Genomic DNA, 17,381 nt, shown 5'->3' on the forward strand with positions numbered 1-17,381 from the left:
AAATGGGCCAAAGATACATAGATATCCCCCAACTGTCAGGATACAATTTTTCATGTTGGCTACTCCAGAGAAATCAATCAACTGTCATTCCCTCAAGGATCCACTGATCCAGGTGGATAAAAATTGCTTCCCAGTGGTTTTTACCAGCCTGGCAGTGCATGTGCCTTTTTGCCAGAGCTCCCCAGGGGAGGAAAGTGCTTGTATCCCAGAACACTGATGGATCACACCATCAAATCTGTGCTGGAGCACTTGAAAGACCCTTTTGGTGATGTGGAAAAGGTTCTTCTATTCTTTTAAAGGTTCTACTGTTGCTTATAAGAACTATCAAACAAGCCTGGCACCAAGATAAGGAGGACTTGGCATTCCTGGGTTATTAATGGATTGCAAGGTGTCCATTCTGTAACAGGACACTCGCTGGGCCTGTCTTTGTGAGGAAATTCAAACAAGAACAGTGTTACAGAAATGGCATTGATTTTTTAAAATAGAAAAGCAGCATCCCTGCCAACCCTCTTCTCTCAAAGTGGTAATTCTGGGAAAGGGCTCATAGAAAGGGGCACCTATTTTTGCTAGGTTAACTCTTAGAACTACTAAGGAAGATTGAAACTTACAGGAGTCCCCCAGCCCAAAAAGCTGCAGCTGTCCCATAACATCATGGTTTGTTCTGGCTTTCTCCTGATGGAGCTCTCCTGGCTCCATCACTGCTGCTCTGCTTAGACACCATCATCACTGCAGCCTGTCCAGGGTGTTGAGCCTGTGTGAGAAGAGGGATGCAGAGGAAGGAGTCTGGATGTTAACACTGCTTCCAGGCATGGCAGAGATACTGGATCTGCATTCAAGTCAGAGGTGGAGTGAGTAAATCAGTCAAACATCTGAAAAATCTCATAGAATCATGGAATAGTTTGGCTTGGACGAGACCTTCAAAGCATGTCAAGTTCCAATTCCCAGCCACAGAAGGGACACTTTCACCTTGACCTGTTTGCTCCAAGCCCCACCCAGACTGGCACTGAACACTTGAAATCCTCCAAAAAACATCTGAAGAGTTTTGTCAAGGTGCAGGGACCAGATGTGTGCCAGAGGGCACAGTTTTGAGTTTCCAAACCAGTACTGAGCACATCCTCTCCACTGCGAGGCTGCAGGAGCACAGCTGCTTCTAGGACTGCAGGGGCTGAGCACCAGTGCTTGGCTGGACACAGCTCCATAACACAAGTGATTTTTGAGTTGGGTGTGTATGCACAACTGACACCTGTCCATGGATGGTTCTTGCAGCCTGGATCTATGCATGCACCCAGCTGTGAAAATAACCTGCAGGCTGGTTTGGCACCTGTGAGCCTGCTGGTTCAACACGTTAGCATGGGAGCAGCAAAGGCTGGCAAAGCTGTCAGCATCACCCCTGAGCTTCAGATGGGACCAAACCAGCCTCCTGTGCACCATCTTCATCTGCAAGTGTTTGTGACTGAATTACTCAAGGCGCTTGGAGCAGCACATAGGGATTTTCAGTATAATATATTGTGTTAAAAATATCCTGCTCTATTGCAATAAATGTATGCAACAATTGCTACTGCTGTTTTTGCCTGCCTTTAATTATTTGTGAGGTTGAGTAGGACTGATGGTGGTGGTCAGGGCAAAGGGCTCAGTGCTGTGTGCCCATGCCCACACTGGAGGGCTGCTAGCAACACAAAATGAGAGGATTAAACATACTTTCCTGTGCTGAAACATATTCACAGAGCACCACAGTCTCTTCCTAATCTGAGGAAGGCAGAATGAAGTTCTGGCTGGTTTACCATTTTGTTACATTAACTGAAGGAGCTTTGCCAGGCTGCTCGTGCCCACTGTACTGGGGGCACACTGGGCACCTGCAGGTAAAGCTCCCCTGATCTGCCTTCACACAGAGCAGCAGGAACTACGTGGCAGTGGTGTGATGGAATTAAAACAATCTGCTTAAAAACATGTTGGAGAGAAAGAGGCTGGCCCCATAATCTTTATTTGAGCTGAGCTACACCTTATTTTCACAAGTAAAGCCTTGGAGGGTGATGAAAAGGGACAGTGCTGTGATAGGAGGATGTGCAGAGCCCTCCATGCCACTTTGTTGTGAACATGGAGGTTCCAGCCTGTGTATTTGCTGCTTAACAAACACTCTGGTTTTGTGTCCAAAAGATATGAAATGCAAGAGGTGTACCATGGTCAACTGACCATGGTGTAAAAGGAGTGTAAAAAGGCAAATATTGTTGGTGCTGAGGTGCCTGCTGGTGGTGAATGAAATGCTGCAGGGGCAGTGCCCAGATCTGGAACAAAACACAGGGGCTCTGCTGGCTCTCTGATGAATTTAGGGCTGTCTTCAAGACACCTCTGCTGCTGATACTATTCATGACTTCCCTTAATTGTAGTTTCAAAGGGTTTTCTTGTATCTTAATTTTTACCTGCACTGCTCTCTGCATTTCTCATGTTATCCAGAGTACTGGCTAAGTAGGAATACAACAGCCTTTTAAACAGTGTTTCTTGGTGTTCAAGAGCGTTCTTAGTCAAAATCTGGATGAAATAAATCCTCCCAAGAGAGGCTGGAACAGCCAGCCAGGTCTGGTGTCTGTGCTCATTGAGTGGCTCCATCTGAGCACTCAGAAATTGCAGTTAGGCTACTTCTGCTGGGACCTGTTTTCCAGAGTCTCCAAGAGAAATATTTCTGTTTGCAGTATCATTTTATTAAATTTTGAGTATTGCAGTAAGTGTTTTTGGTGCATATTAGTGCACAGAAATTATGGTGAAAATTACATATGTTTTAAAATTGAAGAAGTGAACATAATATTTTAACCATTTCTTGTTTTGGTTTTTTTGTTCGGTTTTTGAAAGTTACCTTCTGGCTTATCTTTTAAACTCCCTCTCTGTTTCCTTTCAGGAAATCCCAAAGGTGCTATGCTGACCCATGGAAACGTGGTGGCGGATTTTTCAGGCTTTTTGAAAGTGACGGAGGTGATTACCCTGAGCTAGAAAACATTGCCATGTGCAGAGTGTGTGGGTTAAGCTGTGGCCCTGCATGGGCTGGAAGTATGCTCTTGCAGATAAAAGATGATATTTTTCCTGCTCAGAGGGCCAAATCCATGGGAATGGAGCAAGGCTGAATCTACAGTAGTGAAGGGCATTAAATCCTCTTTGCAGCTCTGGCTCCCAGGCTCTGTGGGCACTAAGGGTTTCTGAGAAACAATGCTGACTTCTGTAAATCAGTTCATTAACTCTTTTTGAAGAATTAGGAGAGCACACAAGCCCTATACAGTTGCAACTGGTGCTTGAAGAGGAGTTCAAGCTCCTCTTGTGCTCTGTGTGTCTCATCGTGCCCAAAAATGCTGCTATTTATTTGAAACCTCTCTGCATACAAAGTGTGTGTGTATAAACATATATATATAGAAGAACATACATGATTTTTTTACAAGAATGGTTAATGGTTAATTTCATTGATATTCCAGAATATCTCAGTTTTTGTTATATATATTTCTAATAGAGCACAGCATAGTGCTGGCCAAGTGCCTTTATAATATATTTCATACAACATGTAAACTCATATTTAGAAACAATATAGGAAGCAAAATCAGTTGACCATGACATAGTAAGGATTTTATACGTCTTATATAAAACAAATCTAAATAATCTAATTTCTGGCAGTGAACAGGCAATTCTGTAAAGTAGCTACATGCACATAGGATGGACAATTGGTTAGCTCATACCCATTACTGATCTTATTGTTGATGTTGAAATTACTGAAGTTTATTACTTTAATCCTGGAATTTTCTGAGATTTCCGGAGCACTGGTGTAAAGAAACTCAGCCATGTGATGTAAGAAATCCCACGGAACTCACGTGTTCCAATGTTTGCAGGACTGTGCCTCCACAGTGTGCAGGACAAAATGCCAGGGAGGGCTCCTCTGCATGGAGCTTCAGTGGCAGCAAGAGGGGCAAATGAAAGCTGAGGTGTGGAGAGGCCTGAGCTTCTAAGGGCAGGAATTTATTTTGGAAGAGCACTAATTTAGAGCTGAGGGAACTTGGCATCTTCCAGATCTGGTCCATAAAAAGGGATTTAGTGTTTGCTGATGGAGTGGGACCCTAATTAATCTCAAAGGTATCAGACTGAGACCCAAGTCTGGTGTGATTGTAAATTTGTTACCTCCAGTCACCAGAGCATTGCTGGCAATGGGGAAATGCCTGTAGCTGATCCACAAGATTTGGGTAATGTCTGACTACAGTAATGAAATAGAGTAAAGCATGAAACACTTGGAAGTAGTATAAATTAAAGAAATAAAGTGAGAAGTTCTGTGGGTTTGTTGTTTACAAGTTCTTGTGGCAGTTTTGCTTAGTTCAGTGATTTTTACAAACCGAACATATTTTTAAGTGAGTCCAGAGCTTTATTATAAGGTTGTTCTCAAATACCAAGAAACTGTTTGCATTTTTACATTTAACTGGACAACTGTGCCAACTTGAAATGCTATTCAATGGCATAATTTTGGTCTGATTTAAAACCAGATTATGTTGTCTGGGCTCTTACGGCAGTAATAAAAACCCCAAACCTGGCTGATATTAAAGGTTTTGCATTACTATGCTTGCAGAAATGAAGCCAAATTGAAATAATGTATAAATAGATCTGAAGGCCCTAATGGCTTCATTCAGACTGACAGACACAATAATATGAAATGGGATGCTGAGAACACCCACGTGGCCAATGATGTTTGGCTTTGGTAGTGATGGTTGGGAGGCCATACCCAAATCTGACCAGTGCAGATTTAACTTCAATAAAATATCCCCCGAGGGATGAACTCCTGTGTCCCAGGTCATGGACTATTGATTCCTTCTGAGCAGTGGAGGTGCAAGTGGGTATAAACTGTTAATACCATGAGCTGATAGATTTTTATACCCATTTTCCATTAACTACTGGCCTTGATGCAAATTATTGGGTCGTCAACCTTTTGGTTTTTCTAATCCATAATGTTACAGCTAGCTGTACCGCAGGAAATGCAGGTAGAAAGGTTATTTTCTTTTGGGGAATAGGTTAGGTAAGGCTCTTGGGTCCTTTGTTTAGTCCAGCCTTCAAGAGAGAGTTAAAAACTTTGCAAAATCAAGATTTTGGCCACTTTTCTTCCCTTTTTTCCCCTGTCTGTGGGACAGACATAATGCCCTTAAAATCATATTTTAATCACTTAAAATGATGAGAAACACTAACAGAAATAATTAGTTTTTGAAGCCTAAGATTAAATCATTAGTTTTACAACACATTGATTCAAACCAATGATTAACCCAAGGAAAAGGAAAAAAATGGCTACTTTTGATTCTAGTAACCCTGTGATTCCTGAATGGGCTGTATGCAATGTGGGAAAGTGCTGCTCCTGCAGAGCCCTGCTGTTGTCCAGGGGGCTCCTGCCGGTTAGCACTGGGATCCTGGGGCTCCTGCAGGTTTGCACCAGGATCCTGCTGCCTGCACACAGCTGAGAGCACAGGTCAGGGTCTCGGCGCCTCCTGGTAGAAAGCAGTGAATAAAAATGGGATTCTCCATCAGGGTGAGCCTCCATTCCCAGCGAGAGCTGCGTGGGTACAACCTGCCTTCTGCCAAGGAGAGCCCTCTCCATTGCCCTGTGTGTACATCTCCGTGCTCTTTACTCCTCCTGCTAACTGAGCTCCATGATGCTGTGGCTTTAACGCTTCCCTGTGTCCGCCGCTCCCTCCTCTCTTGACAATCTTTACCCTTTTGCTCCTCTGGTGCCATTTTTCTTTTTATTATTTTATGACTTTCTTGTTGTCTTCCTGTCAGTGTTTCTTTCCTTTCTGTCTCCCATGCCCTTCACCTGCAGAAAGTGATCTTTCCGAGACAGGACGATGTGCTCATCTCCTTCCTGCCTCTGGCTCACATGTTTGAAAGAGTTATACAGGTAAGAAACCTGCCTGAACTGACGAGGCCTCGTGGGGCTCCTTGTGTTTTCTTCCAGAGTCAGTGGTCTCCTACTTGTGAGGATGTACACATTTCCTATTTGCCTTTAGCACACATGTTTGAGAGAATGGTACAGGTAAGGTCATGGTGTCAGTGGAAATAATCTTTTTTCCACACCAGCAACAAAAAATAAAATAAAATGAATAAAATACTAAATAACCAGCGATATTTTGTAGCACTAAAAAGGCTTGTACTCCAGAAGTGCCATGTGCATAACACCAGAGCCATGGTCTGTGACATGGCTGTGAGTCCAGAGCGAGGCCAGGAGAGTTTCCCAAGTTCTCTACCTTACACCTGGCTCAGGGATTGAAAAACAGCTCTTCAGCAATGAGCCAAACTCATGGCTCATTACTGCCACATGAGCAACTTGTGGGACAGCTTTTCAAAGCACTAGGATGAGGTGTCATGTGAGTCAAGATAATTTAATGCCATTTTCTACATCAGCTAAAATGATTTTATTGCATAAATAACGTGATCTGCAAAAAAACCTCCCGACCTGGCAGACACTGAAAAAGAGGAAACTGAGATGAGGGTGAGACACATGATCCCCCTGGCAGGGCAGCATGTGGTGGCCATTCACCGGAGCCTGTGTTCCCAGGGAATTATGGCAGATCCAAGCTCTTGCCAGCCTACAGACTGACTCCATGTCTCTTTGGGAAAGAAAAGAAAGGTGATGACTTGTGCTGCAACTTGTGAGTTAGGCAAGCCAGGTGAGACAGCCACATCACATCTCCTGGCCTGAGAAGCTGCAAACTTAAAACTGATCCAGTCTGTGAAGATTGGATCTGGAGCCAGTTGCAGCTCTGTACTTTCTCAGGGAGGCCTGTTTCAGGCTGAAAGCACACTGTCTGAGTCACACAAGCATCTGAGTATAAACCTCCCACTTCTTAGTAACATCAGTGCCAGAAATAATATATTTTTCCCTGTTAAAACTCTCACAAATTAGAAGTAAAAGCCCATGAAAGATTTAGAGAATTACAGCCCAGCCTTTCTCCACCTGCAAGGCAAGTTGGTCAGTGTGCCAGCACTGTTCAGGCAAACAAGAATATAATTATTCAAACTTCATCTGATGGGTGGGCAGAAAGAAACTAGAAACATTGAAAATGCTTTAATTTCACAGGATGTTGCTGTACTGAAAGGGACAGCCTCCAAAGGATGGTCAGGTTTATCCTCCCATCTGAAACAACTTCATAGAAAGATGTTTTCAAAAGGGCTAAAAAGTAATTTTCAAAAGCATTTTGAACAGCAAGCACTGCATCAGCATCCCTAGTTTTAGCCAACAATATTTATGCCTGGAATTTACAATGAAAATCATACAGATACATTCTTTAAAGAGCTAAATATTTCTAGTTGTTATTTTAAATTCCCAATGAGCACACTGGTTACTTTTTTTTTAAATTCGTGTGCAGTGTAAAGCACAGATTCAGCAGTGTGATTTTCATTAAACCCGCATCACATGTGTAAAATTCCTGTGGTTTCAGCTGATGGAGACAGTCTCTAACTGCCTGACAGAGCAGTGAGAGCAATTTGGTTAGAACTGCAGATTTTTAGGAGCGGCACAAAAGACATGGATGTCTCTTAAGGAATTTTCAACTTATTTAGTTATTTGGGGAAGACAAGCCCACAAAAGGGAGCTGAAGTTTTCAGTCTACTCAGGAAGGCTGGGCTCAGCTCTGGCATCACAGGCACTTGCTGAGGACACGTTCTCCTCCCTGCGCTGTAAAACCATTGGAGAAGTCCAAATGTTCTTCAGTGATAAAATGCCAGACTGACCCAGTCTGTGATGGCCATGGGAGAAGTGCTGGTCTCCAAATGTTCTTCAGTGATAAAATGCCAGACTGACCCAGTCTGTGATGGCTCCTTGGCAGGGTTACTGGTTACCAGTAACCAGCTACCAGCTGGCTCATGGCCAGCAGCCCCTCTGCCCCATCTCACATATTGAGCTCCATTCTGGTGATGAGGAAAACATCCTGCTTTGTTTTCAAGTACAAGGCTTCTGGATTTGTAGTTTCCATACAAGTCAAGCACCTTTCATGAAGTGGGCTTCTATTTCTGGGATACAGGAACAGGCACTGAATTGCTAACGTAGTTTATATTGTTGTATTTAAACAAAACTAAAGTATTAACATCTAAAAATTGGCTGCTCCATGTTTTATGATATTTCTTACTTTGCATTTCTGTATTGATGATAGATCCTTGTGCTGTGAGCTGCTATGGGTGGGCTGGTCTTTAGGAAAGTTCTGATCCAGACTCTGACCCTAACTGGGACTTCTCCATCCCCATATGCAGGGGACCAAGGGAAATCCCTTCTGAAAATTTTGATTCCTTGTTCTTCCAGAACAAGTGGTAAATTTGGCAGATGCTGAATTGCTTGTACTGAAAAACACCCAGAACTATTTGGATATTTCTATTCGGCGCAAAATTTATTGTTACTTTATTGTATTTCCAAGTCCCATTTTTGCCATATTGCAGAGTAGAAATTCAGAAAAGGAGCTTATGTGCTTGGGAGAAATGCTTTGCTTTGGGAATTGAAAGCCAAGGGGTTACATGTGTTCCTCTTTCTCCCCACCAGTCTGTGGTGTACTGCCACGGAGGGCGAATTGGCTTCTTCCAAGGCGACATTCGCCTCCTGTCTGATGACATGAAGGCACTGCGGCCAACCATCTTCCCTGTGGTGCCACGCCTGCTGAACAGAATGTATGACAAGGTGAGCTGGATTTTGATTTTACTCTTTTGGAGCAATGGAGTTTATGTCCCTTTACTACTCATGTGGAAGAATTCTGTTAGTCATGGGGATTTCTCAAGCAGATGACACGGTTTCTGCCCTGGTGCAGACACATTCTCACCCTGTGTAATGGATACAGCTCCTTCAGTGTGTAAGTCTGCATTATGACTTACACAGACTCCAGACACAGCTATCACATATGAATATGAAATGTCTCTATATTAGCCTCCTACCCTGTTCTCACTGAGATTACCAGTGATGTTTCTAGAGATACAGGATTTTTTTCATCACAGAAACATCAGTCAAACCTGGCTGCACAAGGACTTTTTGTGCCCTTCAACCAGATTTGAAACTCAAATCTCTTTTTCTGGTGGCAACAACAACTGGAAATCAGACATTTCAAAAAGCATTTGAGGATTTAGGCAGTGTAAATGTGATAGTGGCTTTTGGATTTAGAAATCTTTAAAGCTAAGGTAAAGGTATTGCAGGGTATTTAAGACAGGCACGTCTGGTCATCACGTTAAATCTGTTTGACTAGCTTGGAATATTTATTCCTCAGAAGACTTACCTGCTAAAGACAAGCTTAAGCACAAGCTACTGATGTAATTTTTCCCAAAGGTCAGGGCTTCTGTGCTTTATTAAGAGGACAGGCACCGAGGGTTTCTCATTTGTTGAGGTGGAGTTTGTGCTGGTGCCTGATTAAGCTCAGGTAAATGCAGCCCCCATCACCACATCAGCCACCGCTGACACATGTTTGTGTTGCTCATTCCCTGTTGCTCAGGTTGCATGAACTTCACAGAACCCTATCACAGAAATGACACATTAAGAGCAGCCCTGTCAATCTAGTCAAAGCCTGCACCATCATCCTGTCTTTTCCCTCCAAAGGAACCATGTTTGCAATAAGAGTGAAACACATCATCCCCTTTTCCCCACTAACAAACCCCAGTGTAGCCTTGTTTACCTGTGCAGCAATGTAACTGTACCCTCTGGCTGTGTGGGTGCCATGGGGAGAAGAGGTGTTGATGTGCTCCCTCTCCTCTGTGACACCTCATTTGCCATCCCGTGCTCCTGCAGATCTTCAGCCAGGCTGACACATCCCTCAAGCGCTGGATCCTGGAATTTGCGGCGAGACGGAAAAAGGCCGAAGTTCGAAACGGCATCATTAGAAATGACAGTTTGTGGGATAAACTTTTCTTTAATAAAATACAGGTAAGTGATTCAAGAAGTGAGTCTGCAGTCAAAGAACTTTTGTTTCTTCTAGCAGTGACTGGTTTTCTGACAAGGGAGTTTCAGACAGTAGGAAAAATTTCTTTATGGATAGGGTTGTCAAACATTGGAACAGACTGCCCAGGGAAGTGATGGAAGTGTTAAAAAAGGGGGTGGATGTGGCATTTGAGAACATGGTTTAGTGGTGAAGATGGTGCTGGTGTGCTGGGTTGATGGCAGAACTTGATGATCCTAGAGGTCTTTTCCAGCCTTAATAATTCTATGATTCTATGGTTCCTTAAAGACAGTGTAGTCCATTTGCCTGATGGTGAACTGGGCAATCACTACTCACTAGGGAACAACAGACTGGAGATGGAATGGAAAAAGGGAGCTGAGCGCAGTTTGTTGCTCTGTGAAGTTTTGCCATATTTTTTTTTTTCAACACCATGCATAATATCAAAATTTCAGTGCTCCCAGGGATAATTTTCCAGAAGGAAATGCAGATATACAAGGCAGGCTAAGATGACATTTGCCACATTGCTCTTCAGCAGCATCAAGAAATCACTAGTTTATGGAATAGTGACAAAAATTTTTTGCAGCTCTCACACAGAAACAGTACTCCTGCAGGGGAGGAAAGGTATCTAGGGATGAAATTCAGAAAGGTGGTCATGAAAAGGAGGTCACTGATCAAAGTGATGCTGCTCCAAAGTTTTCTGCAAAATCTCAACAAATAGGATTGGATTTAAGGTTGGGTTGCAATTGGGTATATTCAAACCCATGTTTCTTCCTAGGAAAAGAATAAGATTGTAAAGAAAAAGGTACACATGAATCATGGTTTAGCAACCATGATGAAAGAAATCAGAATGCCCTTCTGCTTCCCACACATCTCAGTAAAAAAAGATTAAATTGGCTTTAAACCAGTTTTTCTGGGCTCTGTACTACTCCAGGAGGCTCTAATTACTTCATTTTTTTAATCGGATGACTTATTTGGAGACATGCCACTTTATTTTTAACTAAAGAAACTGACTGTACTTGTGGTCTGTGGATTAGTTGTCCTCAGTGTGCAAAGATAGCAGAGCTCACCCAGCCAGGAGTGAGCCAGGCTGCATATTGATGCAAGGGCTGGCGAGACGGACAGACTCAGTCAGCAGTTGTTTTCTTTTGTGCTGGGTTTTCTTTTTTACTTCCAGAATAAAGAAAAGGAAATGAAGGGGGAGGAGAAAGGAGTGAAATAGGACACAGGAATTGATGTAATACCCTCCAGAAATATTTGAAGGTCATCTGCCTTAAAAAAGGGACAACATTATTTTGGAGGGCTTGGGAGGCAATTCATTAAAACCGGTGAGGGGTAAATAAGCAAAGAAGACTGGACGGGAAAGAGTCTGTTTTCCAGCAGTTCCCAGAACCAGGTCTGCAGCCTGCCCAGGCACAGCAGTTGCAGGAGCCCAGGCTAAGCAGCTTGTCCTGCCAGGGACATGAGCACTCCTGTGTCTGTACACTGAATGGGGTTTTATCCCTCAGGAAAGCTTCAGAGCTAGTTCATATTTCCACACACTGCCATTTCACAGAACCACAAAATTGCTGGGTTTGAAGACTCCTTGAAGTTCATCTAATTCTGACCCCATGCCATGGGCAGGAAATCCTGTCCTAGAGAGAGCATTTTGTGCAAGCTCGTGGTTTTGCCATCTGCAGTAGCTTCTGATGGTTTCTTTTGTTTCCTCCTGCTGCCAAACAGGCAAGTCTTGGGGGGTGTGTCCGCATGATAGTGACAGGCGCTGCTCCCGCGTCCCCGACTGTCCTGGGCTTCCTCCGCGCCGCCCTCGGATGCCAGGTGGGTTTGTGTGGCTGTTCAGGGATCTTCGCCCACTGCTAGCAAGAGAACATGTGGTATTTAAGAAAGGAGATGGGTTAGATCCTCAGAACTGCATTTAGGACAGCTGTACCAGCAGGGCTGGTATCCCTGTCCCTGACTGAGCAGCAGGGCTTGGGGCAGCCACAAAGTCCTGGTACACCCAGAGCTCAGTGGGGTGGGAACAGCCCTGGGATGGCAGGAACAGCCAAGAGATGTTTTCACTTGCCCAGAAAAACCCCACAGGCTCATCCCACCCACCCAAATAAGTATGTGCAATTAAATGTGTGCAAGTGCTGGGAACTTCGTTACATGAGTTTTATTCTATATATAAATGGAGAGAGCCAATCAGATGTCAGCCTAACCCACTTGAGATGTCCACTGCATAATTTCTCTGTGAGAGTAAGTCCAGGGCAACTGAAAGGTCTCATTTGAGAGCCTAAAATTAGTCAGGAAAAAAAAAGTCCCACAAAAATACTTTTTTCCCCACTAATAAGTTCCTTTCATAGTGTAGCATAGGTCCTGAATCACAGGCTAAGTGCTCAACTCATCGTCTCCCCATTTTCAATGACATAGAGCCATGGTCTTTCCTAGTTATGTAAATGGAATTTTGTACACAGTAGAAGCCAGGGACGTCCCATGGCAAATGGGCACCCACACACTGCAGCTGCAAGCTCAGCTCACAGGACTGTGCAACAGAGGGCAATGCTTGGGATTTCAGTTTGTAATAGCAAAATCTTTCAGGATCTTTTAAAGATACCTGTCTTTTTGTCAGGTTTATGAAGGCTATGGCCAAACAGAATGCACAGCTGGATGCACGTTTACAACTCCAGGTGACTGGACATCAGGTAATTATTTTCTTCCACCATCTGAAGAAATAAAAGAAATGCACATTCCTTTAGAAAATTATGGATTGTAACATCAAGGCCAGGTTGGATGGGACTTGGATAAACGTGATCTAGTGGAAGGTGCTCCTGCCCATGGCAGGGGGTTGGAATTAGATAAGTTTTAACGTCCCTTCCAACCCAAACCACTCTATGCTATTTCAGAACAGGTTTTATATCCAAAAAGGAGGTGTCGATATTTAGTTTTAATAGTGCAAAACCTTAATTAAGAAAATTATTTCTGCGCACAGACACAGCTCCTGCAAGAACATCCAGTGTATCTACAACTATGCAAGTAACTAATGATAAAATGCTGATTATTGTTTATAGGAGAGATGACAAGTGACTTGATAACTTTGATTTCCAGGTCATGTAGGAGCCCCTTTGCCCTGTAACTTAATCAGATTGAAGGATGTGGAAGAACTGAATTATTTTGCTTCCAAAGGAGAAGGAGAGGTAGCAAATCACATTTTTATATCAAATTCTCACTAGTTAACACTGTATGAAGTAGTTTGTAGAGGCATTTTACCTTTGTAGTGTGCATGGTTGCTGATGTGTTACATCGTGCAATCAAGTAAGGAAAATGGAAGTTTAACAATAGAGCAGCAAAGAATTAATGAAAAAGGAGCTGTGGCAGTACTTCAGCCTGATTCCTTGAACTGCTAAGACTGAATTAATTAGTTCAGCTAAAAAGAGCTGAATTGCTATGATTTCTACATTGCTGTGATCTCTACATTGCTGTGATTTCTATACTACACAAAAATTAAGCTTATTGAAATAACTTTGTTATTTTTAACTGCAAATGGAATGTAAATCAACTTAAATCAGTTTTGCAAACCCTACCTCATATTTCCATTAGCTTGAAAAAAATCCATAGATAGTTTAATAACTCAATCTATTTTAGTTTAATGGAGCACAGTCATTAAAATATTTCAAATTTAGTGAGTTACTACTTAACTTGTATTTATAGCAGAATAAGAAAATAATTCATCAACACCCCTGGTTGTTTTGCAGATCTGTGTGAAAGGACCCAATGTGTTTAAAGGTTACTTGAAAGATGAAGAGAGAACAGCTGAGGCACTGGACCAGGAGGGCTGGCTTCACACAGGAGACATTGGAAAATGGTTACCTGTGCGTACTGGACACACTCAGGGTTCTTGTAGCAGTTATAGTATCCCAAGTAAATTTTCATGGACTGAGCTTAGGTCTCCAAGCAGATCTATCTTTACAAAGGATTGAGTTTATATTTGGCAGAATAAGCCAAATAATTTATTTGGCTTATTTATTTGGCTCAATTTATTTGAAAGCACAACAGGCAGTTGAAAGCTCTGTTAAAGACAGACTTCTTGCTGAGTTTCTGTGGTTAAATAACTTCTCTGGGAATTCTCATTTCTTTCTTCTAACAGAATGGGACCCTTAAAATTATTGATCGGAAAAAGCATATATTTAAACTTGCTCAGGGAGAATATATTGCACCGGAGAAGATAGAGAATATCTACATCCGCAGTGACCCTGTTGCTCAGATCTATGTCCATGGAGACAGCCTGCAGGTACAAACCAAACTTTCAGAAAATCTTACTTTCCTCTCAGTACTTAGAAGACAGAGCAGGGCATGAACGTAGGGAAAATATGAGTGGATTATGCCACATTGTCTGCCTCCTGCTTTGGAGCTGGCTGACAGCCAGGCAGGAGCTGAGCTGCTGGGGGACCCTGAGCAGCTTAGAGAGTGCTGCGACCAAAGATCAAGCTTTTAAGTTGGCTTTGGTGTCACTCTTTGGGTCTCCAATGCTGTCCTTTGCCACCATGCCTGTGGTAAGCCAGGAAAAGGCAAAGCCACTGCTGCCCCCGACACTGCCTGCCCATTCTGACCAATCTTGTTCTGTTAATGTGCATGTGTATAATAAACCTACAGGTTTTGAAGCCATGGCAATTCATCCTCTGCATTCAAGGCTCACAAGCATGAGCCTTCCCTTGGCATCAGAGTTTGCCTGGGATTTGGAGGGCAATGTGAGTTATGAATGTCCAGGAGGAGCACAAACCCAGCTGAGGGCATTAAAACTGCTGGTAAATGCAGTCACAGACAACTTTTATCTGAGAAAAAGGCACAGACATCAGAATGCACTTCATCACAATATGTTAGCAAATTACTGATGTAATTAGACAAGAAGTGGTAAACATGCAGAAATTCAGCTGACTTGTGTGTTCACTTCAGTGTAGAGCCTGAAATGTGTTCAGTTTTCACCTGCAACTCTCCTTCTCCTTTACCTACAGGCCTTCCTGGTGGGAATTGTGGTGCCTGATTCCGAAGTTATGCCAGGTTGGGCAAAGAAAAGAGGGTTTGAAGGAACATATGCAGAACTCTGTAAAAATAAGGTTTGTATCTTCAGTACAGACTGGGTTTTTTGCTGTAGCATCGTATTTGCACAATACTGTGTCTAGGAATGACAATTTCAGTGACAAGAATTATTTCCTCACTGAACATTCAGCATGGTTGACCTGGATCCAGTGATGTGTCTTGACTGGTGGTACCAATGTCTGCCAGCTCTGCTGTGGGGGCCCAAGAGTCTCTCTTGCAGAGAATAACAGTACAGCAGGAGAGGTTGTGTTTGCTGAGATTTCTTAAATAAGACATGTAAATAAAACTTACGGTCTTCTTTGTGGTGACCAGCAACAGGACCAGAGGGAAGGGCCTAAAGTTCTGTCAGAGGAGGTTTAGGTTGGATATGAGGAAAAGGTTTTTCCCAGAGAGGGTGGCTGAGCACTGGAATGGGTTTCCAAGGGGACTGGTCACACCATTAATTCTGACAGAGCTCAAGGGAGCTTTTGGATAACACTCTCAGGCACATGGTATGACTCTTGGGGCTGTTCTGTGCAGGGCTGGGAGTTGGATTCCATGGTCCTTGTGCGTCCCTTCCAGCTCAGGACATTCTGTGATTCTATAAAAAGGACCCCAGTCTTAAACACATGCTCTCTAATACAGAGGAGCTGCATTGGATCACATCAGTAAATACTGATGCCACTGAATCATTCCACTAGTGTCTGTGGGCAGTGATTCTGCACTGAAGTCTGGCAGATGGCTGAAGGACTGTAAATTCAACAGCAATATCACATTGCTGGTTTGAAAGTAAAACCTTACTTTATAAGGTTAGAATATATATTGGTTAGAACCAATAATTGGTTATAATAGAACCAAGGAGGAGACACTTAACATCACCACACTTAAGTGTAATGTTTATACATTACAATAGAATTTTGCTAATTAAATATTAACTATTAGTAAGGCACTTGAACTTTGCTCAGAAACACTTTTTTTTGTGAACAGTGAGCATTAATTGCATATAAGGTTGACTCTGGTAGCTCATGAGGAATTTCTGTGTTTTAATGCAGGAACTGCAGCAAGCGATAATGGAGGACATGGTACGGTTAGGAAAGGAGAGTGGGCTTCACTCCTTTGAGCAGGTAAAATGAAACACATATCCAGTGTGGTCAGACAGGCCATTTGTCTGTATAGAAGAGAGATTTGTCAGCATTTGTCATGTTACTACAAATCTTTGTCGCAGCTGTACATGATGTTTTTGGAAAGAGCTTTATTGCTGGCAAGCTGCATTTATTCCTTTGGAAAAATGCATTTGCTGTGATTCTGCTTCCCACCCATGTTTGAAATTTGAATTAAATTTAGTGAAAGTTTTGGGTGCAGAGGTCAAAATCTAAATTGGGGGCATGGATAATCTCCAGAAAACCAGAGGTCAAGATAAACATCTGTAGGAGTCTGACTTTTCTGCCACTGAAAGCTCTGTTAGAAATTGGGTCACTAATTACCACTCTTATACCTGACCTTGAAATGCTGCTCGTTGCTTTGTCTTTAGTCTGGGCACTAGTTCTTTCCTGCTCGTGTAAATATTTCTGCAATAGAACTACAAACACTTCAGAAGGGGAGATCTGAAATCAACCATGGTCTATGTAACACTAAAAACACAGAAAAATTATCCACCCCATTTTAAAATGTCAAATGTTTATTTCTCTTGAAAAAAACTAACATCTTAATCATTACTATAATTAGCGAGGGCTTTTTTTGCTTTTGTTTAGACTGTTTCTGGGTGATAATTCTAATGAGTAATTCACCATATTGCAGTGGAGCAGAAGCATCATTAAACATAACCCTATTATTCTTAATTTCTCAGTTACCTTTGCAAATAAAATGGCAGCAAAAATAAATTTATTTAAAAATAATTCAGCATAAAGCATAATTTTTAATGCACATAATTGTCTGTGCCAATTAGTCTTGTTTGCCTCTGCCATAGTCTTCACAGTATGAAATATCCTCAAGTAATTGATTCCACCAGCAGACTATAATTAATAAAGTATAAAGTAGTGAGGAAAGCCTTGTCTCTTTTCTAAAAATTGAAATAAAATAATAATAGAATAGGATAAAAAATGATACCATTTTCAAAATTAATGGGCTTCAAAACTTCATCTTTGTTGCAATGTGTAATCTTAAAACCAACTTTTGAGCCAGATACTGTGGCTAATGTTTGTATGGGATGGGATCCCCTGTTTATGGGGACACTCTTTATTATCTCCATCCTTGTCTGTAGCTTGGATTTCTGTCTTAGGAATGGCAAGTGTGACTTCTATAACCATCAGCTTCCAGGATCTGAAAGCAGCAAATAGGAGAGCATTAATAGTGTGAACACTGATTTATGAAGGATTGCATGGGGGCAGGGCCTGGACCACGATGCTTGCAGGGAAAGATGAA

At 42.5% G+C, this 17,381-nt stretch overlaps 1 protein-coding gene across 7 annotated transcripts in view; it reads left to right on the forward strand.

The window, feature by feature from the left end:
• The window catches only part of ACSL6 (acyl-CoA synthetase long chain family member 6), a 58,069-nt gene that overhangs the window by 35,336 nt on the left and 5,352 nt on the right, over positions 1-17,381 (forward strand). For 5 of the 7 annotated variants that reach the window (XM_039701361.1, XM_039701364.1, XM_039701362.1 and 2 more), the window contains 11 exons: positions 2,891-2,964; positions 5,825-6,037; positions 8,534-8,668; positions 9,761-9,895; positions 11,628-11,723; positions 12,517-12,589; positions 12,993-13,081; positions 13,640-13,756; positions 14,032-14,175; positions 14,897-14,998; positions 16,013-16,084. In XM_039701361.1, coding sequence (XP_039557295.1) covers positions 2,891-2,964; positions 5,825-6,037; positions 8,534-8,668; positions 9,761-9,895; positions 11,628-11,723; positions 12,517-12,589; positions 12,993-13,081; positions 13,640-13,756; positions 14,032-14,175; positions 14,897-14,998; positions 16,013-16,084 — 1,250 coding nt within the window. The remainder of the gene's footprint in view (positions 1-2,890; positions 2,965-5,824; positions 6,038-8,533; positions 8,669-9,760; positions 9,896-11,627; positions 11,724-12,516; positions 12,590-12,992; positions 13,082-13,639; positions 13,757-14,031; positions 14,176-14,896; positions 14,999-16,012; positions 16,085-17,381) is intronic. The other 2 variants (XM_039701367.1, XM_039701368.1) reach the window with 2 other exon arrangements.

Source organism: Passer montanus, unplaced genomic scaffold, assembly GCF_014805655.1.
Source record: "Passer montanus isolate IOZ18808 unplaced genomic scaffold, ASM1480565v1 scaffold15, whole genome shotgun sequence".
Lineage (NCBI taxonomy): Eukaryota > Metazoa > Chordata > Aves > Passeriformes > Passeridae > Passer > Passer montanus.